This window comes from Pithys albifrons, chromosome 2, assembly GCF_047495875.1.
Source record: "Pithys albifrons albifrons isolate INPA30051 chromosome 2, PitAlb_v1, whole genome shotgun sequence".
Classification (NCBI taxonomy): Eukaryota; Metazoa; Chordata; class Aves; order Passeriformes; family Thamnophilidae; genus Pithys; species Pithys albifrons.
The window spans coordinates 43871530-43895476 of NC_092459.1; the positions used below are offsets into that span (position 1 = coordinate 43871530).

The following is a 23947-nucleotide window of genomic DNA, read 5'->3' on the forward strand; positions in this document are numbered from 1 at the left end:
TTCATCCACCTCCTGCTGACAAGAAACAATTTAGACAGTTCTCTTCACAGAATTTTCTTCTAATAATTAGGAGTAATGGAAGGTACAGAGACTAAGAGGAGGAACTTGCCCCACTGAAGGCAAAACCCAGACATTTCCTGCCATTCATCTGTATATCCTTAAGTATCTACAAGAATACTACCTGACAACACACAGGGAATAAAGATCCACTGCAGTACAAACCCAGGTTAAATCAGGTGTTTATGTAGGGATTTACAAACAACCAATTAGAATGCAAAGCTCACTTCTACTAGCACTAATGGAAATTAAATGCATTCGGGGTAAATACATCTTAAGAACACTTTAAATCAGTTACTTCTACATATGAAAGTCTGTCACTAAATACTGTGAAATTACGTTAAAACCACAGGAATTAACTCCTTGTTTGGAATTAAATTATAATCTCACCCTTCTTAAGACTTTTTGAAAGTTCCTTTAAAAACACAGAGCAGTATCCAGTATGCAAACTAACAAAGCAAACAAAACAAGCTAGAAACATCTGCATCCACTTTTTTAAAAAGGGGAACATCACTAAAAATGTTTAGATATATCTATTACTGAAAATAATATATAACAGCCTTCCCAATGACTGTCTCAGCATAATTTTTAGTTGTCTTTGGTCTTCTATTCTTAGATATTTTGTGTTTGAACTAGAGCAAGTAAGGGTTTCCAATCAAAATGATAATGAGAATCAAGATAAGTACTACTGGCTAAAGGGATAGATATTTCCGAAGTTTTTTGTTTTGTTTGTTATTTTTTTATTTAAAAGCTTTACTAGCATGAAATTGTTTGACATCACAGAAAGTCTCCCTCATGCTTTAAAGGTTTGCAACCGACTCAGACAGAAAAACCTTCATTTTGCAAACCCATTTACGTGATTTCTACGAAAAGACTTAGAAAAACCCCACACCTATCAGAGAACAAGCAAACAACTTAGTCATCAACCAAACAAAATAATGTACTACTTTTCCTGATACATACTTTTTGATACTTATACAAGCCTGGCCATCTGCTATGATCTCTGACAAAATAACTGACTTCCGTTCTCAATTTAAAGTTTCATTATGACAGTAAATGTCTTACATGTGACATTAAAAGCTACTTCAGTCCCATTGCAAGACTGTAGAGTTTCTATGGGTATTATAGCCTGTTAAAAAGTACAATCAGACTATTCAGTGCTATGAATAGAGGATTTTCTTTTGATAGCTACAGGTGCAAAAACTATGTAGAAATAGATTAAAACACTCCAAGAGAGCACAAACTGTTCAATTTTGAGAGAGGCGACATGAGTTTTGTTTAAGCTTTTAACCATACTAATACTTCATTAAGGTCACTTCATTGTGACCTCAATACTATACAAACTAAGGAGATGTTTCTTGGAATCCTTACAATTTTTCAACATCTTCAAATAAACTGCTGAGGAAAATTGGGTGCTCATGTATTAAAACAGAAACACAACATTCCCCCCCTCCCCTCAAAGCTACAGATCGGATTGTAAAGTACACAATTAGAAGACAAAGGTAAGAACTAGATGCAGGATCTATGTCATTACTTCCACTTTAAAACACCAACAAGAAGCCTATAGAGTGGTTGAGGGAAAAGTGTTGCTCCTGAAGTGTTTGACTGAGACCTTTCAGATGGCATCTGGCATCCAAAGCAGACTTCATAGTTAGCAGTTATTTTTAATAATCAAATTAATTTTTGGGTTTGTTTTTTTTTTTAAACTGACAAACAACATCTATACCAGCCTTAGCACATTCTCAAATGTTACACACTGACAACATAATGAATGGCAATTACCTATTAGAATAAACACAGTCTATTTTGTGTGCTAATCCACACAACTCAAGAGTTCAGCAAATATGAGCGTACGAAGTTTTACTATAATGTTAAAAAAGGGAACATATAATTCTGTAAACAGATTATGATATATGACACTTCAGTGGAAGAGTTTGGTAAAAGTGGCTTTATTTAATTGACTCCTACCTGATAAATTCTAAATGGGATGTACCGAAATCCATTATCTTCTGGAGGATACTCCATGAGTTTTCGATTTATTGCCCAAAACTGCTCAAATTTATCTGTGAAAGTAAAATTAGACTTTATTAACATTAGTGACACATACTCTTTTTCAGCTATAAAGAGTAAATGAGACACGATTGGAACAACATGAAAACTTTTCTTATACAAGCTTGACCTAGTTTTGAATTTATTGTCCCCACATTTCTCTTCCCTATTTAGCCTGAAGCCAAAAGGTAGGTCATCTGAATTCTCCTAGGAAAACAGTGATGTGGCAACTTATCTAACTGAAAGAGAAAGCAACTTGAATTCATATCTTATTTCCCACTGTTAAGGAAATACTAGGCCATAAATTATGTATTTTATTACCTCAATTAACAGTGTCTGTTCCTCCACTCCCTGCTGCTACTGGTTTACACTGCCTTTCAATTGGTTTTGAACATCTAATTGTTCTTAACTACAGATGAACAACAGGTGTCAAGTATAAGAGAAACTACAGCAGTAGAAAAACTTTTTGAGGGGTTTACATTTGTATATGTAAATCTCAAAACAATCTGCAACAACATATGATATAATCAAGTAATACATTGCCAGATTCATGATACAACCCAAAAATAAATGCTTATGCTTGAAACAGAATTTTGTTATTATCCAAGTAACTAGGTTTACTAAAATAGCCTGAGGCAGTGCACCATTTCACCCTGTTCAGATACTACACGAACTGAATAGTTTTAGTTTCAAATGTATTAAGGAGAGCATATGTCTAAGAGTAATAAAGGTTTTTATACATGCAAATCAATTATTCAAATCAAGCAAACAACTAATATCAAAAGTGCTTAGAAATGAACACAAAAAGCTAAGATGAATAAAGCTGTTGCTAGCCTTGCTGCAGAAGGCAGCTTTATAGAAGGGGAAAAGCAAGGGATAAATTTCCTTGTAGGCCCTATCACTCCATGGCACCAAACAAAATGGGCATTTCTTCAGATGGAACACAGTCTCCAATTTTTCCTCCTTGGCACAATGTTCAATCAAGTCTCAAGAAGCTGGGCTATATACCCATGACAGAATTCAGCCCCCCTGAAGCAAGGTGAAACTCAGAACAAAGGTTCTTCCTGTTTCCAAAACCGCTGACAAAAATTGAAGCAATTGCAGAAAACAAAAGGAGTTCTGAGATTTGCTTCACTCCAGCATACAGCACAGATGTCTGTCAGTGCAGTAAAAGGCATTCTTTAGTATATATTGCAGGGTTTATAACACATTGCTTTTTCTGACTGAATGTAACACAAGGCAGGAATTTCCAAGAAACTGTAAACAAACTCCCGCCAGGTATTCTGTAGGAGCAGTTCCTGATAATTATGTCAGAAAATACTTCCACACCCTTGTTTTCTGATTAGCAGCAAGCGCCTCTTGACAGGCACTTACCTGAGCTCCAGTCAGTACCACCATGCAGGGGCCTGGCCTAGATGAGGAGCTGTCTGGACACAGGGTGTTACCCCATTGCAGGGTCCCACCCCGTAGCTGGGAAGCTCAGGAGGCAGCAGTGACAACCCTGCAGCAAAATATACTCAAGCTCTGTATTTGGGAACCCCAGCCTGCAGAGTCAGAGTTTTACCCTTAAAATGTCCAGCACAAAGAATGACTGCCTCCTCCTCAAGAACTCTGTCAGGCGGAAGGTGAAGATTTAGCATACTTCCTTCATTCTTGGAGACAGCACCGAGAACAGCTTACAGCTTTTACTACACATGTGTGGACATGCATCCTACAGCAGGCATTGATCAATTTGTACTTCCATTACCACTTCTGACTATAATTCAATAGATAAAACTGTTACCATGATACACAAAACAAAACAGTCAAGCCCTACTTAAGCTAGTGAGTTCTAGCAGACTCAAACAAGGATTCTACATATTTGGAGACATCCTACTTGAACAAAAATAAAACAAACATTAATTTTATTTACTTGTTTAAGGCTCACATTACAGTAATTAGGAAACAGTTTTCTGTTCTCAAAATTCAACAGAGATGAGCAACACATCTTATGGATCAGAAGAACTAGAAATTCTGAAAAAATAACACACATGTTAGAAGCTTAAGTGTATTGACCCTGAAGGGCAAAAAAAAGTTAAAAAAGAGTAATGTGCAGTTAACTCACTTCTGTTCTTCATTCCAGCTTCCTTATCTCCCAGAAAACATGCAAGTCATTTTATTTAAGGCATGTAAATTTACAAATTTGTATTTCTCAGATTATTCTCTGAACACTCAGACATTGCTTAAGACAAACTATTGTTTAAATTTCTAATAGTTTCTATAGCTGCCAAATATAAGAGCACTAAATCTGCAACAGCTGAATGATGAACTTGTTGCGTTTTGTAATCAAGTACTTTCTGTCAATTCATCTAATCTCTCAGGAATTAAAAACTTTCTAGTAAACTACCTAGACATAATGGAGTCAGATTTCTTAAGAAGGATCTTCACTGTGTGTTAAGCACTATCTGAAGGCCTCTAAGTTAATTCCTCCTCATAACCTTATATTGCTGTCCTCCAAACATTTTTCCAGGGATACAGCATTTTTACTATAGGAAACCAAGTCAGGTGTAAGAAAACGACAACATATTTTTAGTGCAAGCAGCGGAAAAGGGTATCCAGTCTGCACACTGATATATATGACTTGGCAAGAGCTTTAATGAGCAATCAGAGCATTGGCTAAATGCCAGAACCCTAAAACACCAAAAATGCAAAATCCAAAACCAACTGCTTTTCACGAATCCTTAAGTCTCAAGGTTTAAAATTAACACAAACACACAAAATCCCCCCCCGCCTCCTTGAAAGTACAAGTGAAAGGACTTCTCATTCTCCCATTTTTGTTTATCTGTACCCCCTCTTTATGCAAAACAGACTTAAGGAAGTTATTTATGCTACCATGAGTTATAAGACCTAATTCGTTTGTTGGCTAGATAGGACAAAGACAGGTCCTGGCGGAAACTTTGACAATGAAAACAAAACTGAGTCTTCGTCAAGCCAGCAAACAAGGAAGAGTTCTCAACCTGTCAGTAAAAGCACTTCACACACTTGTCTCCCTTCCTCATGAAAAGGTTATGCAGTCTGCATGATATCTAAACTACCATAATAGTCAAATCAGATTTGTTTTTGTTCTCCACAATCCACCTGTTTTTAAGAAAGTGCTTGATCAAAGGCGTTAGAGAGTTTCTGTATTAGCAAAAAACAGTATTTGCAAAAGACAGATGTTCATATCTGAATAACAATAAAGTAACAAGAAGATTTGAACAAAAGTGAGGTGACAGCACAAAAGTTTCATATAACTCCACTAATCAAACTTCTCAAACAAGAGATAAGGGTTGCTATACAACTTTGCAAAAAATCAATATAAAAACTTTTCTCTCTGTATTCTATGTTAAAGATCAGAAAGTTAATGACCAAATAACTGATGAGAGATCAGATGAAAAATGTATCACCCAAGTCACCTATATTTATAAATATTCATTTATCAGAAATGCAGTCACTGAATGCCCAAATGCCAGACAACATTAGCATTCAGTACTACAGAGATGCACAGAATCTGAGAGCTCTGAAAATAATCTGATTGCATGTTTATAAAAAGTATGAGTTGGCAAAAACTACAAAGACATAGTGTCTAATCCAGGACAATAATTTCAGTACACAAATTCATTAAGCAATGAATTAAACATCAAATATAAATTTACAAATACAATATGCCACATTATGCATGTAAGGTTCAGAGAAATTGTTCATGTCTTTAAAGTGCCCATTAAAACAGTAAAAAATAGTTACAGGGAAACATTTTGAGAATTCTTGTTTCCTTCATTAAGCAAGACTGCAGATCCTTTAGCAGTCACTGGACTTAATCCAAATTTATACCTGTTATATAAAAAAGTTCTTGGTAATTCCATCATAGTTTATTGTTAACAGACAGTAACTCCTGAGCCTTTCACTGCTGAGTAGTGTTAACAAAGGACTAGTGGAGGCTGAAGGCTATGTCTCTTTTGCCCCTGGGTCTCAGCCTGAATATTCTTCAGAAAACCAGAAAAATTGGTTTCACTCAGGCTAGCCTCTTACAGTCATTTTCTGAAACTTGATTGCTGTCATGCTTCAAACAACTTGCAATTTCACAGGGATCTTGGTGTTAGAGACTTGTCTTTCACCTACCTGACTCTACAACAGGATGGATCACTGAGGGAATAAAGGGCACTACTAAAGTGCTTGTCATCAACATATGCACTGCACTGCAGCATAGCTTTAAATCTGCAGACACAAGCAATTATGTAAGAATAGAAAATCACATCTACAAATAACTTGCAATGAGACACACTGGAAACAACATATAGACAGTTAAAATGGAGATCCTACTGCAGTATAATGGGCAAAAGCAATAAGCCAGCCTCTAATCTTTAAACTTACCAACAAAAAACCCTTAAGAGGAAGGAGTTATTTTTTCTATATTTGACAGAGATGCAACTGCTGTCACAGTACTGATTCCAGAATTGGATATATTTTCAAGAAGGCTGTTGAGAAGGTTTAAATAGTAACAAGAATTAATGTAAAAAAGGTCAAGACTGTTTAAATTCAGAAAAGAAAGGGTCATTAATGGCTTTTATATGCCAGTATCTTTTTAGAAAGTCAAAAAAGTAAACAAAATGGTGTAGGCCTCAGTGTAGCACATATACACAATTTAATCTTGAATATTCATGGTTTCTTCTTAAAAGAATTTAGTAATAAAAAAAAAAGCTTGGAATGAAATTGTATCTCTAGCTTTCCAACCTGCAGCTTGAATAAAAATATGTCCAGTCCTTAAGTTCAAAACTCACAAAACTTGCCTGTTTCCAGTGCTTCACCACTGTCTAACAACCATATGAATCACAGAAGTACTTGGGAAGCACCACCCACAGCATTAACCAAGAGACCAAAGACTCTCCAACTGATGTACAAGAACCACAGTAAAACTTTAGTCTGGAAGTGCCTTTGGAGAGGTCAAGCTTTGGAATAGTAGCATCTCCCACTGCCCTGAAAGAGCTGCCTACACAAAGTTAAAGGAGTTTGCCCAAGGCCTTGCCCAGTGAAGTTTTGACTGACCCCATGAGCTTCCACTCAACCACTTTCACTCCCTCAGGCAGCTCAGCCCCTACCCACCCCTCCCTCCATCCCCAAAGTCCCATTAGACTTTCTTCTGCTGCAGCTTGTAACTGTTTGTTCTTGATAATTGCCTCCACTACCAATGGAGACATGACAGAGATGTCCAAACTCCATCTGCTCTACAAGCCTTTCTTTCAGGTAGTGGAAAGCAGCTACTAGGTTCACCTTCAGCCTCCTCATGTTCAGGCTAAACAAGGCAGTTTCCCCCACTGTCTGTTAAAGCACATGCTCCAGTCTCTAGTAATGCTACCAGCACTCTGCTGGATTCTTTTCTGTTTGCTCACATCTCTTTTGTCCTGGCATCCCAAAGAGGACACAGCACTCCCAGTGCAGCTTTAAAAGTGCTCAGCCAAGGAGGGGCACAAGGGCTAAAGCAGCTCCCCAGTTAATCTTCATTTATGCAACACCACAGGACAGACTTTCCATTCAGCTCGTTGCTCACCATTACCCACTTCCACAAAGCTGCTTCCAGTCAGTCTCTAGCCTGCCTCGACTCAGGGGAGTTTTCCTGTCTCTGGCACAGGACATGCTAGTCAGCTCCAGGAGGCTCCTGCTGGCTACTGCTTGAGCTCGTCACAGTCCCTGTGAACAGCAGGTCTGCCCTCCAGTCTTAATGACTGCTCGCACCAACTTCTTATTTCAGTCAAACTCACTAAGAGTTTAAACACATCACACACACAACACATCAAATAAACTCTAAGGTACAGAGAGCTACAGCTGAAAAGTCAAGGATACAAAGCGTATTTTCTTAACATTAAAGCTAGCGTATTTTCTACTGACTCAGGCTCTAACAAGCATTGCTTTTAACTGCTACAGCCAAAAAAGAGTCTTCTCAAAATTTAGTATAAACTCTACTTCCACATTGTTTCCAAGAAGACTAAGACTCTGCATCCATACACAATTCTGCTCACTGGTTGAGCATTTCTAACAAATTGTATAGAAAAAGTAAATGTTGTGTGATATGCATGAATCATGAAGGAGCTTTGTTGATGAAAGTTACATATTTTAAACACCTTAAAGTCATCACCATCCTATTCAGAAACCTTATTTACAGCTGATTGCTATAATTTCTTAGCTATTTAAAGACCTGTCTCTAAATGACTTAGTCCACCTAAACTCACCATTCTTGTACAACAAACACAGGTAATTACAACTATCAAGGACTTCATGAAGGCTCTGGTACACTTTTGACTCTTGCTGACTACTACAGGTCAGTGACAGCCTTAGTAAGAGCACAGTTTGAAATACTGATATGGCATCATTAAGTTATTTTATTTTTATTTTCCATTTTACGCAATGCCACGGTTAAAATATTCTTGCTATTAAACACTTGGGTATTTTGAAAGATCACAGCATGTAATATAAATCCACCACTGAAGTGGGAACACAGGTTTACTAAACTTTTCAGACCACCTTCGCACATGAGTATCAGATATGGAGAGACTGGACCTTAGAACTGCTTTGCCTTAATGTGGCAGAAACTACAGAAACATGTGAAAATATTCTTCATGTCACAGATAGTAAAGTAACCAAAATCAACATGAATGTACCTATCTGAGGTAATCATAATTTTGCCTTGCAAGTATACAAGAGTCATTATCTGAAATATCTGCACCATGTGATGTGCCCATTAATCTCACATACTCTCCAAATTTGCATTCAGCTGCTGTGTTCCTACATAATACCACCAGAAAGCAGTAGCAATTGTAAAATTTCAAAGTAAAACACAAATAGGCTTTCTTTGGCCTGTCCATGCTAAATCACACATGGATTCACTGCAAATGTAAACTTCATGCCAACTAGCTCAAGTAGTAGTAACAGTCAAGTACAGTGGTATGGGCTTCAAGGGTGTCTACCTAGGTCCGTCACTCCCTTTTTAGTACAATTATCATGTAAATGAATCAAGTCAATTCAACTCTGCTTGCCTATATGCACTACAACAAACTTCCAACAGCAATGTTTACAACCAGAGAACAATTAGGACAAACTTTGTATGCCTAGTTAGCTCTTAACTATAGTTTAAAAAACCATTAATTTATAAGCTGCACTATAAATTTAACTACATATACAACCCAAGGAAAAAAGGGGCATCCCTCTCCTACTACTGTACAACTAGGTTTGAGATCAGTATATTTAACATATTTGCTTTTATGCTGTAATTTATCCATTAGTTTTTATAGCAAAGTAGTGTTCTGAAGATAGAGAAATAAGAGCATATTGCTTAAGTTTTGCAGGTTAAGGGCAGATTTTGAAAACTGTGTGAGAAAGCAGTGTGTCACTTTTCAGATTATCTATCAGATTCAAAAAGGCAATTTCCCCCGCTGCTTTCTTGTAGTACAGGCAAGCAAGCCACACCTTACCAACATTCTTCTCGCTTACTAAAGGTACTCACAAACCAGAAGTTTCACTTTAAATACATTGTTTCCTTAACACTGCCTCCCTTCACTTTTAGGCCACCAGTTTACCTGAAAAAAGATTTAGCGGGAAAAAATAATCAAGATAAACTACTTCTTTTTTATTATTTAAATATGAAAATGCAGACATCCTATAGAATTTAAGCTTTCTGTGTACCTGAAAAGCAGGTGATCTCAGTAAGTATTGCTACTTAAGCTAAAAAAAAATCTTGAACGACAAACAAGTGTTACCCATTTTTGAAACACATAATACACACGTTGTATAGGAATAAAGTAGCAGAGCTTGTTACAAACCTCCCCAAGTCAGTTGAAGGGAAAAGGCCTCCTGACAATTTTACCCATCCTCCAGCTCTCTGCTCCAAGTCCAGACAACACTGACATTTCGATTTCTTTGTCTCTAATTATGCCCTCTTTATTTACATGAAAACAGAGCAGCATAACACCACACATCTTGCTACCCCTACTTTACTTGCCTTTCTTAAAAAGGAGCCTTTATGTTAATGTATCTGTCAAATTCAGGAGTTTACTAGCAGAAAGTAACTCAGAAACATTTCATATTGCAACATAAAAACCCCTCAACAACTAAAGAATGTCAGTTTTAAAAGTGAAGTCTGTTTTTTGGAGATAGTTCAGTTTTAGTTAGACCCTACACATCTTTCAGGAAATTACTTATTTTGAGGGCAAAGGGAGGAAGTAAAGAAGGAAATAAAATGAGACCTCAGTTTGCTCCCCCTGAGTGCAATGGTTTTCACCAGCTACACGGACGTCTAACACAAGATGGTGGAAAACACTTGAAAGTATCTAGTTCTGTCTACCTATCTCTAGGCAGCCTCCTCTCATGGCAGGGAATTCAGTATAAAGGAGGCCTGTGAATGCTGTGTAACCTTTTGCTTTCCTCCCTTCTCTCCCTTCATACAATTCTCCTTGAGACCCACTGGTTCTCAATGGTCAGACAGAGCAGCCCTGCACTGTGAGAAGAGGGGAGGGAGGAGAGGGGAGGGAGGAGAGGGAGAAGAGAGGGAAGGGAGGGGAGGGGAGGAAGAGAGCTGGGGGGCAATCCAGGCTGCCATCAATTCTCCGCCTTTGCACTGCAACAAAGGGCAGCTATGCAAGCAGACACCAGGCCAGCACAGTGGGGTAACAAGACAAAAATCAGTTTCACTGGGATGGCAGTTTAGACTCGTGATAATGCACCCATATGGGTGGAGCACTGGCTTAGTCATTTGTGCAGAGAGGGTAACAAGCCAGTAAATACTGCAGAGCTAACCATAAAGTCTAGGTCACAATCCATTACCAGAAAAACCACCACGACCAACCAAACCCTAGACAAACCCCAGTGCCATGGAAAAATGAACTTAAAAAAATCCATGTGAAGGCCTGTTCACAGCTGTTCATTCTGCAGGTCCAGCCTGCCTGAACCCATCCCCTGTCCAGCACCAAAACAGCACTGGGCTGACTTTGTGTAGAGCTATCTGAATCTGTCTACACTGCACCTTCCCAGTTCTGTAACATCAGCAACCTTGATGATGGGTGTATCCCATGATATTTTAACTCCCAAATAAGCAGATACTGTGGCTAATTATAAGGTGATTCAATGCATTTGGGGAAATTTTTAACTGCCAGCCCAGGAAGGTAACGATTATTTTTAAAATCTCTTTTAACCAATACATCCATTTTCAAAGCTCAAAAGAATTGTTTAACCTTTCTTCACAGTTCACCAAACCTCCTCAGATGGAACATGGAAAGAAATCCCCACTTTGGTAGCAATACACAGAAAAAAAAAGATACCTTTGTGATTTAAAAACTAATAGCTTGTTCATTCGTTCTCCTGATAAACCTCTCAAGATTTTTGAAGCATAGAGTGCTTAAATTAATTTTCAAATGATCAGTTGAGATTACAGAGATTTGTTCAGGTACCACAGCATGCTCACCAGGAGGTGAGGAATAGCATTGCTTCCACCAGTTCTCTGTGAAGAGGGGAAACACCTATCAAACCTGAGTGGGCCACATGTACACAGTACAAGAGATGCTGATACTGTAAGACACTTCCTTTTTCGCAGTTCAAACATTTCTAAACAGGAATGTGATAATCCAGAAGAGACACAACTACTGCCTCTAAAAAACCCAAGAACAGTTCACATAAAATTTAGAACAACACAAAACTGATTCTGCCAGTAAAACAAGAAAGAGATCACATGCATTAAAAGATGCGGGATTTTTCTCCTTTAAGAAGAACAATTCAATATGGCCACTTAAATTATGGTAAGCCCTACAGTAAGAATGAGCATTACATTCTTTTTTCTATATTATTTTCAGTAATGAATTAATTATATTTTATAATATATAAAAGAAGACTTAAAATTGTTATGAGCTTTTACTCTCTATTTCCCCTACTCAGGTATCAGAAATACCAAGTCTAGTCATTACTGGTTATAAAGGATGCCTGTGAAAATTTCAGGCTATGGTTGCTTATGTCACTCCACAACTGACGAAAAGCAGATGTGTTCAATCTAAGCCCCCTCATTTATCAGAATCATTATATACTGAAGTTATAGATATTAATTCTTTGAACCATGCAAAAAATACAGCTCTCCCCCTGTTGAGATTTCATTTGTTTGATCCTGACTCATCAGCAGACCCACAGAGTCTTACTGTTTCAAAGCTGAAAGCCTTTGTTTTTCCACACAAAAGGCAAGAACTAAAAAAACCACCCACTTGAAAATCCTCTTTATACATGATAAAAATGGCCATAACTCTATTAAAGCAAAGCCAGTAGAAATATTTTCCACAAATTCTTACCAAAGAATTTCAACAATTCTTACAAAGGAACACAGATCAGTATGGGTATATGGTCTGCTTTTATCAATTCCCTACCCCAGTCCATGACACTGATCAAATGTACCTGTCCCAAAGAAGTGTTCTTGCTAAGAAATATCTGATTTATGGACAAAAATATGCTGTCTGAAGAACAAGAAAAACCACAGCATAAGATAGAAGAGTATGTTTACTTTCCTGATTTGGTAGCAGATTAACACAAAACCAGAAATGGTGGGAGGAGGGATGTAAAGGCTGTTATGACTAACTACCAGCTGTTACCAGCACAAGACTTTCCCACAAGTTCACTATTACCCCTCTTCCCTTAAAAGCCATCTAGAGGCAACTGTTAAGTCTCACATGCTACCTGTTCAAGTACTTGCTTCTCATCAGAAACATTTATACTAAATTACACATTAATAGATACATTTCTCAAAAAAAGCAAACTTGGATTTTTCCCCCAAAAATCTAATTTAATACATATCCTGCGAGCATTGCTATCACTCGTTACAGAAATAACACTTCCTATACTTAAGAACTGAAGAAAATTGTTTGAAGTTTCACAGAAAAAAAACCAGCCTGCAGATGTATCTTTACTTACAAAGCAGTTATCACAAATGCTACTTTCTTTTCTTTTTTGTGGTCATTCATGCTGTTTCACAAAGGGGTTTAAAATTATTAGATCTCAAACGAAAGCCTATAAAAACATATTGAAAGATACAACATGCTTAAAAAGAGTCTTCTTGGTTTCACAAGCTTTTCTTGTTTCTCTTTTATGAAGAGTTGAGAAATTAAAATTAGCATTTGAAAGTATTCAAAAGATTGCTTAAACTTCTCATTTAGGTGTCAGATTCCACAGGTGCAATTTCTTATTGAGTACAGTGAAACCTTCTTGAAATTAACCTTGCTAAGCAACCTGTGTTTTTAACTTTATAGAGCAAAACAGAAAAATTCTGGTTGCCCTACAACTGAAGATATTCTTAGACAAATAATTGACTAAAAGATAAAGCCTAAGATGAGCAGCTGTGTATCTGTCCTTTTACCTTAAATATTGAGGGTATCAAAGTTCTATAACTTCCAGTTAAAAAAAGAATCTTAACTCACACTGTTTCATTGTATAGTCAATCCTTCTATCATTATTACACTCACACTGCAATTCATACTCACAGTGTAACTAGATATTTTAGCTTTAATTTTAAAAAGCATTAATAAAAAGAGCACATAAAGTACACTGCCAGAAACACCTGAGAACTAGGACAAAGTGACAACTTCTCTTTGCAATAAAGCTAATAATTTTTGAAATAGAAAACAAAGTTATGCTGGCATAGCATACTGCTATTCGAACCAAATTGCTTGCAAGATAAATACTATTACAACAAAACACTTTTTCCCATGGTATTATTAAATTTGAACTTTAAATTGGCTTGTAATTATATAACCTTTAGGGAAACATCTGTTTTTATACTGATTCTGGCTTTCACTGGACTAGAACTCCTATTTACTGCTAATTCACAAAATTGAACATATTATCAGTCAGTTTGCTCACTAGTATTTATACAACACCAAATCTCTCAAGAAGTATTTGGAATTGAAACAGATAGAGAGTAATTTCTTACTTGATAAATTTTGCAGGTATGTATAGCCTCCCTCAAGATCTTACTACTCAAATGACAAACAAAGATAATCCCTCAATTCTCTCACCCAATTAAATAAAAAATAGAAACCAGAGTAAGCACTAATCTTCAAAGTTATCAAAGAAGTACCATTAATATGAAAGGCAGTGCCACTAAACAACAATGAAGAAAAAAAAAAAGAAACCCCACACAATCACTAAATACACACAATAAACTTAAACCAACTTGTAATTTCTTTATCTAAATCAAATGCATGGTTCAAGTCTTCTTGCAGTCAAAAGGTTTTCCTGTTTAATTTAATCTTTCTTATACACATATGGGAACATGTTAATTCTGAGCATTTAATATTTCATTTATTCTGTGTCATGATACATCTTCATGCTTACAGTAAAATGCTTCCATTAAATAAATTTACTAGTAATAACATAAATGACATGTTCAGGAGATGAGAAAAATGCAATGAAAGGGGCATGAGCACCCATTCTAGAGAGCAGTTTCTGAAATACTTAAAAAAGCTTTTCAACTTAAAGGACTCTAAGAACCATGGTAAGAGAAGACACTACAAACAAAAGAAGTTCTATGTTGCACTGCAGTATAGATTCATGTCATCTGTGCAAAGTCAGAACACTAATTATTTTATAAGATCCAGCTCTGAATTATTTTGCTGACTTTTTCAAGTCAATAGTTATTTACACCAAATCTTTGTGAAAGCCATGGCAGTATCAGCAACAAAAAAAACCCTGGCAGAGAGAAAAGTAAAATTATTAGTCTACTGGGCAACTTTTTTGAAAGTTTACCCGTACTGTTAACGACTGACAACCCTTAAGCATTAACTAGAAGACAATCTCTTTTCTTTATGGTCCCAGATGGCTAATACTGAGCACTCACACACCATGTGTCTCCCAAATACAGACAATCAGTTGCACAAAAGTACTCTGGACAATATTTATCTGTTTGCATTTTCTCTTAATTCTGATTTGTTAAAACAGTCACAGCCCAATCTAGTTCCTTGAATAACACCAGTTGCATTTGAATTATCACCAAAATTATGACTAGTTAAAAAAATCCCACCAACACAAAAACCCACCAAAACCACCAATGCTTTCCATGCCACTAGACAAAAATTCTGCAGAACAATGACATTTCACATCCCAAACCACAACTCAAATTTGAAAAATTATTCATTAGCTTGCTAGACCTAAATATAATCAATACTCAATGTGTTGTATTTACCATTCTGTAACCCCATCCACAGCTGCTTATGATCCTTTTTTTGCATCTCATTGATGACTTGACTTTTGTGCTTTAAAGCATCTGCTTCTTTTATACAAGCCATAAAATGAGCTTCAATCACATCCTTAGAATGGCAGTGCAGAAGATCCTTTTCTGGAAAATTCTACAAAGAGAAATGATAGATCAAGAAAAATAACTGCATCACATACCTTGGATGATGAAGAATAAATGATAATTTTAAACAGGCATATATTTATGCAAAAGAAGCATATTGGAATCTTCTATTTTATGGAAGAAGGTAACAACCATTCTCTCTCTCTGCTGAAAAGAAACAGTTTGCAGTGAAAATGTTTCAGGAAAAATAAAAGCTGAACAATTTTCTGTAAAAACCAGAATTTTAAGGTGTTTCAAGCAGATGTTAAATTCTCAGGCAATAAATAGGAGAAAATGGGGGGAAGTAACCAACAAGCACCTAATTCAAATTGACTTTCAATGGGAGTTTATCACCCATTTCTATGCAGGCACTTGAAAAATGTTTCCTCCAAGTAGAATCATCCACATAAATGAACTACAGTATATCTGCCACTTACAAACATTTTTCCTTAGAGATACTGGAAATCCTTGTCAGCTCCAACTTTACCCAATTCATGTGACTATTGCTAGCCTGGGCAACCTGATTCCATACGCCCTTTATTTGGCTAGAGCTGGCACACTGCACTTCAGCATTGCAAATGCACAACTGCCATTCCTCGGGTAACTCTCAGCCCCTCAGTAAAAGACAGCTCTCTCTCCTATCTCATTTATTAAGGAATTAGAGTAGTAAATCTCATTCAGGTACAAAAAACATGTCTTTGGAGATTACCTGATCAGAAGCCCTGCATTGTAGATGCACACCATTGTGGTAATGACCATACTGAACTGAGCAACCCTCCGAGCCAAACCAGAGGGGTGGTAGCATTAGTACTTCCCTCCATAACAAGGGCTTGTCACATTTTTATACTTTGATTCTCATGCCATTCCACCAGAGGCCCTTTCCTCTTAACCCACTACAATTTGGCTCTATAAAAAGCTTTTGTGAGGACTGTCAAAACTATTTTAGAAATACAAGTACATGTAACGGGATATTTTTCAAAAACTTTTACAACATAGTTAACACTTCACAGTGTTTTTCCAGTGTTATGTTCCTCCTACTGCACCTTCACTCCTCCACACAACCCCAGGAAAAACAGTGAAGATTGCTTCAAAAACAAGAACACAAAATATTAAAAACCCATTACCAGCAGGCAGTGTAAAAGGGAGCTGCGGATTGCCTTACCCAAAGGAAATTCTGCGGACAACAGTGATAGTTCCCTCCTCACTGTGTGACTGGAAATAGTTGGACACTAAAGGAATTTCAAACAGGGATTGGTCCTTATGACAGTGAATCGAAACTCTGGGAACTGTGGATCAAAAGGATATTTTCCAAAAACAGTGCCATATCGCAAAGAGAAGACTTCTAATACCTTTTCCACTGAAGTTTACATGGTTTGATGTTGAACTTGCAAAGGGAGTGCTGTTGTTACTCAGGGGTGATGTACGTTAAGCCGACTAGAAATCTACAGACAGAGATGTAGTTTCTCAGATGAGCATGGCCAAGTATAAAGACATTTAAGAGGACAGAAAAAAAAGGGAAGAGTTTCTGGGGCAGACCTCACTCTTGTTTTACCCAACAAAGCTGAGTGTCTCGGCATAACTGGGCCCAAGATTCCTAGAAAAATGTTATTGGGATCATTATTTGCCACTTGACATCTGTGTAGGCCTGTAAAGTACTTTCAGAAGTTCAACTTACTTGATTAAACAAAAAAATGTAACCTCTGGTAACCAATCCAGAAGAAATGAACAGACAGAAACAGCATACTTAAAACATCAAAAAAGTTCTCTTACATGCAAGAATTCAAAATGAGACACTGCCATCTCTCAAAATAAGGGAAGAAACAGTGAACTATACCCAATGCCAAGTAATCCACAAACCTAGAAACTGACTTTCACAGTTAATGAAAACATGTTTTATTAAGCTCATGTTTTAGCTAAGTTTATGAAAACAACAGTTTTGTTACAAGAACTGTCTTGCTACACATATGTCTAAATATGGAACTACAGTGTATTTTTTGGACATTCCTCTCTTTCTACAGGTAGACATCTTCCTGCTGACTTCCTTCCAATGCATTTCAAATTGCATGAAATCTCACTCCCTGGGGATGGGTCCCAGAAATCATACACAGTGTAGTCTGCAGAATAACAAGGAGATATTTAAAACTGGACAAAGCTAGCTAAGCCAGTGTAAAGAATCTAGCCACAAGAGTAGAACTAGGTGTGGCGTGATTAATTTTCCCAGCTTCCAAGGAGTAGCACTGTGAAAGGCTGGAAACACTCCGAGAAACAATCTCAATGCTGTCTACTCTTTTCTTTGGTAGAAAAACAGTAGTAGCTGAAAAACCTAAACCCGAAAGTGATAACTTAGAAAAAAAACACTGCTACAAGCAGCATATGAAACCATTTCATCTATGTGAGACTACCAACAGAAAAAATGGCATCCCCACTGATTTATAAATCAGGGCACAAAATAATAAGTTTCATACTTAGATATAGATCACTCATGTTTGTATTTTTATTTTTTTTAAATTCTACTTGCCTTCTTTCTACTTGAGGAAATAGTGTTCAATCACAAGTAACTTTATTCAGTTCCCTGAAGAGTCAATTTTAAACAAGCTGGTAGCCACCCCTGGCTATACAACCAGGAGACTGGCAAAAAGTTTTAACAGATGCCATAAGTGGCTTTAATTCAAGTACTTTCATTGGTAATATCTTACTCCCTCCATGTTCTGTATCTTTGACCCAGGGGTTGTTGGGTCCAGTCCTGTTTAACATCTTTATTGATGATTTAGATGAGGGGATTGAGTCCATCATCAGCAAATTTGCTGATGACACCAAGTTGGGAGGGAGTGTCGACCTGCTGGAAGGCAGGAGGGCTCTGCAGAGGGATCTGGAGAGACTTGAGAGATGGGCTGATTCCGATGGGATGAAGTTCAATAAGGCCAAGTGCTGGGTCCTGCACTTTGGCCACAACAACCCCCTGCAGCGCTACAGGCTGGGCACAGAGTGGCTGGAGAGCAGCCAGGCAGAAAGAGACCTGGGGGTACTAATTGACAGGAAGCTCAACATGAGCCAACAGTGTGCCCAGGTGGCCAAGAAGGCCAAAGGGATCCTGTCCTGTATCAAAAATAGCTTGACCAGCAGGACCAGGGCAGTGACCCTTCCCCTGTACTCTGCGTTGGTGAGGCCACACCTTGAGTATTGTGTTCAGTTCTGGGCCCCTCATTTCAGAAAGGATATTGAGGTGCTGGAGTGAGTCCAGAGAAGAGCAACAAGGCTGGTGAAGGGACTGGAGCACAAGTCCTATGGGGAGAGGCTGAGGGAGCTGGGGTTGTTTAGCCTGGAGAAGAGGAGGCTCAGAGGTGACCTCATCACTGTCTAGAACTACCTGAAGGGAAGTTCTAGCCTGGTGGGGGTTGGTCTCTTCTCCCAGGCACTCAGCAATAGGACAAGGGGGCACGATGGGCTCAAGCTCTGCCAGGGGAAATTGAAGTTGGAGATCAGGAAAAGATTCTTTGCAGAGAGAGTGCTCAGGGATTGGAATGGGCTGCCCAGAGAGGGGGTAGATTCCCCATCCCTGGAGGTTTTTCAGCTGAGCTTGGCCATGGCACTGAGAGCCATGATCTGGTAAATGGACTGGAGTTGGACCAAGGGTTGGACTTGATGATCTCGGAGGTCTTTTCCAACCCAATCAATTCTATGATTCTATGTTACTAAGAGTTGACTCAGATTTTCTTAGAAAGCCCAAGGAGTACTGTTTTTTATTTTCACATACCAGCAGACCCTTACAGCATGAACTGTTCATAAAGAAACAGGTATTACCTATACAGGTAGGAGGACTAAATGACCTCTCACATTAAACTGATCCAAAAACTCCACAGGCAATTTCAACAGTCTGGTTTCATAAACTCCATTCCACCCATATTTACCTATCAGTTCTAGTTCACAAAACATCTATTTATACTGTGACAATCTAGTTGCATTAGACTACATTTACAAAAAATAGGGTATTAAAAACCATAAGGAATGTATCCAGTGGGAGGGGGAACATCTATGCATCTGTGCTGAGTTACCACCTGAGGTATTTTTTCTCAAAATTTATACATTTGTACTTCTGGCTTCGGCAATATCTCCTAGCAGTTCCACAATTTATCCATATGCTACATGGAAAAGTACTTTCTTTTCACTCCATCTGACCCAACTTTCACCTAAAAACCTTAGACGATGGCTGAGAACAGACGCGGTCTCTCCTCCTCTACACCAGGTCATGGGTGGAGAGGTAGACATGAGGAGACAAGGGCTTCAGCAGAAGGAGAATATCAGCCTTTCCCCAGCACACCCAATTTCCTCCCCTCCAGTAGTGCTGCCATTTCCAGAACAGTACACCACTTCTTATCTACTGCCCAAAATCTGGAGAGTTGGTTGCCACACTCATTCCTGAGAACAGGAATAGTGCTAGACATGCTGCAGAGTAACATGAGATGATTTTAACAGGAAGGGATAGAGTTTCCCTCCTTCCCTAAAGCCACAGCTGGGTAACAAAAGCAACTTCCCAGGCTACAGTTTCTCATGCTTCTCAGACCTTAGTACGCTGTTCAAGCTCATCCTTCTACAACTATTTAATGCAACTGGTTTTCAACTTTACAAGATACAAATGCATGGGGTTTTATTACACACCAGAAGTACAAATTAAGAAACTGTTTCTTCAATGCAAAGACTAAGGGTGTTTATTATTTGGTCTGCATACATAACACTGGAGGACAATTACAAGCATCTGTCAACCTCCAAACTTCCGCTGAACAGAAATAAACCCTTTTCATGTTTTTAACTTTAAACAAAGAAACCTGATAGGGGGCATTTGACTTTTTTTAATGTTGAAAAACACTCTTTACAGATGTTTGAGATATCTGTTGTCAACTGCATGCTTTGGTAGAAGAAAGGAGACAGCCCTGACAGCAAAAGTTAAACCTCAAAAACAATCTAACACTGTTCAATTAAACCAAACGAAAATTATGACTCTTTGAAGAATAACTACAGAGAAATTAGAAGAATAATCTAGGTGGAAATCCCACAGCTAAACTATTTAGCTGTAAGGAATTGTAGCACATGAAAATGTCTTCAATATTTTGACATACTTTGATATATTTCAGTTATGTTTTGACTTTAAGGATTAAGAGGGGTTTATTTAAATAAACTTTCAAATTACATCAAAATGGGAAGAGAGATTATGCAGGTGCTAACTCCAAGGTATTATATTACTAAATTGAATCAGCTTGTAAAATAATACTGCCTTAGCAGTAAACTACTTCTGCTGATCTTTTGATATACACCTTAGAGAAAAACTTGAAGTAGTTGATCTTTTGGCAAGCAGTAATATAAGGACATTAAAATCAATTTACATTATCGCATGAAATTGAAAAGCATTGTGGTGCTGTGACTTAATTCTCAAGATGCCTCTACTTTGCAATGGCAACATCCACACACTGCCACTGTTAATATCCCAGAGCTCTCAGAACATAACAATTAAATAATGATTTATGAAACTAGATGCCCTACACTTCCTTCACAAGACTCTGGAAGTTTCTTTATCCCATTTAGCAAACAGAAGTGTAGCAATCGCAATGGTTTCAAAAACATACCCAACTTCAGATTCATTTAGTCAGTCATATTACGAGTTTCAACATGTAGAAATACATCATAATAACGTATGATTTCAGTATACACTTCCAAAAAGAATCAACTGCTAGCAAAACCGTTTCTAACACACCTTTAAGAGAAGAATTGTTTGAACGAAAACGTTCAACACAACTGTTTCCCAGTATGTTTTTCATTTCACTCAAATCTCTCACACACCAAAGTCAAGCCTATTAACCTACCACTTTCCTTCAGATCCATTTGCCTATTGCACTTTCTTTTTTAAAATGGAGAAATCAACATTTCAAAATCAAATATCTGTGATTTTCAGTTGTGCTTCAAAACACACCCAGGATTATTGTTTCAATGCATTTCAGGCTATGCAAGAATCCTGCACCAAACCTAACCCTGATTCAAGCACCTTTCTAAACAAAGATCAGTAGGTGCTATGAAGTCATCCCTAATGGCTTTACAATGTGTAATCAAAACAATGTCTCTCTCATGACCGAGCTGTCACAAGAACAAAGTTATTTCACTTATCTCTAAAAAGTGAAGTACATGAAGTACAACAGCATTCCCTGACTTTACGGATTTCTACAGTATCTCATATCCATGCTCATATAAGCCTAAAAGGATAAGCACTCCTCAATCTTCCCAATCTTCAGTCAACTCCAGTTGATAGAATTGAAAACATTATAGAAAGTTCTCTTTTATGTACTCAGTTGCACTGATGTTGTCTCATATCTTATCATGAAAAACAATTTTGGATTTTCAGATAACAAAAGAGTAATTTTCTAAGGAAAGTCATGTGAAAGCACATACAATTTCAGGGAAAACAACTGCAGATTTACAGAAAGCTTTATACACTTTCCGAGGAATGATTCACTTATTTTCTAAAATAATTATGAAACCTTTCCCTAACTTCCACACTTCATGCAAACTTATGTGCACTTGTTCTTAACTGAGGGTGTTCAGTTTTACCTTGAAATGCACTGTGATGCTCCAGGGAAGGGCTGTATTTGATGCATGGAGATCAAACAGCAAACCAATTGGGTAATGCCTAAAAATGATGAGATATTAATTTAATGCAAAAGCTGTGCATTTAATTCTACATATAACAGTTAACGTACCTGCATTTACACACACACAAACAAATTAGCTGTCTGAATCTCACACTTGGCATTCTTTATTGGTTATTCAACATGAGCCAACAGTGTGCCCAGCTGGCCAAGAAGGCCAATGGAATCCTGTCCTGTATCAAAAATAGCTTGGCCAGCAGGACCAGGGAAGTGATCCTTCCCCTGTACTCTGCGTTGGTGAGGCCACACCTTGAGTACTGTGTTCAGTTCTGGGCCCCTCAGTTCAGGAAAGATACTGAGGGGCTGGAGCAGGTCCAGAGAAGAGCAACAAGGCTGGTGAAGGGACTGGAGCACAAGTCCTATGGGGAGAGGCTGAGGCAGCTGGGGTTGTTTAGCCTGGAGAAGAGGAGGCTCAGAGGTGACCTCATCACTGTCTAGAACTACCGGAAGGGAAGTTCTAGCCTGGTGGGGGTTGGTCTCTTCTCCCAGGCACTCAGCAATAGGACAAGAGGCACAGGCTCAAGCTCTGCCAGGGGAAATTTAAGTTGCATATCAGAAAAGAATTCTTTCCAGACAGAGTAATCAGGCATTGGAATGGGCTGCCCAGAGAGGTGGTGGAGTCACCATTGCTGGAGGTTTTCAAACTGAGATTGGCCGTGGCACTGAGTGCCATGATCTAGTAAATGGACTGGGGTTGGACTTGATGATCTTGGAGGTCTTTTCCAACCCAACTGATTCTATGATTCTATGATTCAGAAAAGTTATACAGTTAAGTGTAAAATGAGTGACATATTCTGGCAGAATCAAGTCTGGAATTTACATGCGCAATATTTAAACCAGTGGTCTCCAAGATGGGCCCACAAACATTGCTACTTTTGCAACAGCACTACACGGCCTACAGCTGCTCTGTGGAAGCCTTCAAAACACAACTTTCAGTTAAGATGCATAACAATGGTAGAAATAGCTGGTAGGAAAAGCCTACATGCTTACAGATATTTCAATGCCCTGGGTTCATAACACACTGACCCTTAATATCCCTTCCCTCTCCCACATGCCTGATGTCATTGTAGAGAATAAGTAGCAAAGTGAAAAAATTACCTATCTGTTAAAGGGCTGGAAGAGGATCGATCAGTATGAACTCTGTATCTTTGCTATTAAATTAAAAAGAATGAAATGGCAGGAAAAAAAAGATTAACTGGAATTTTGTATTTCCGTGGTACTCTGGATTAAAAGAGTTACATAAAGAAGCTTGTATCCTCCAAATATTTACTTCTGTTTTCTAGCTTTCTCTCCTTTAAATTAATTAGAAGATAAAGACCCCAGAAGTATAAGAAATACATCTCATATACACAAAATTTCTACAGGCACTGGTAAAAAAGTTCTTCAGTTTTCTCACATGCAGACAAGGCAAGATTTTTTTTTGCATTCAGCATATCAAGCTCCACTCTCTTATCTTTCAAAAATCTTAACTAAAATAGCTTTCTTAGCTTTTTATCCTACAAAGAGATAAACACTTAACTGTAAACCCAGTAGCTTTAGTGAATTAAAGGAGACTGATCTCAGGTCGTAGACCAAGTACATACATAAGTTTTGAAAGTCTGGAGAGCAATAACCTAGAGCTTTGCTCTAAAAGCACCTGTGCCAAGCCAGTTACTAGAGCTGTTAAACCCTCATACAACAGTGCTTTAGCACCCTCTACGGGTGAGTCACTTCAAAGCTAAGGCAAATTCACCACAACAGCAAACTAAAAACCTAAAACCGACTAAGATTTCTGAACTTA

General features: G+C 37.9%; 1 protein-coding gene across 3 annotated transcripts in view; it reads right to left on the reverse strand.

The window, feature by feature from the left end:
* ATG5 (autophagy related 5) overlaps positions 1-23947 on the reverse strand; it is a 76719-nt gene that overhangs the window by 41309 nt on the left and 11463 nt on the right. For all 3 annotated transcript variants that reach the window (XM_071548835.1, XM_071548836.1, XM_071548837.1), the window contains exons 4-6: positions 22070-22148; positions 15323-15485; positions 2026-2120 (exon numbers count right to left, since the gene is read on the reverse strand). In XM_071548835.1, the coding sequence (XP_071404936.1) occupies positions 2026-2120; positions 15323-15485; positions 22070-22148 (337 nt within the window). The remainder of the gene's footprint in view (positions 1-2025; positions 2121-15322; positions 15486-22069; positions 22149-23947) is intronic.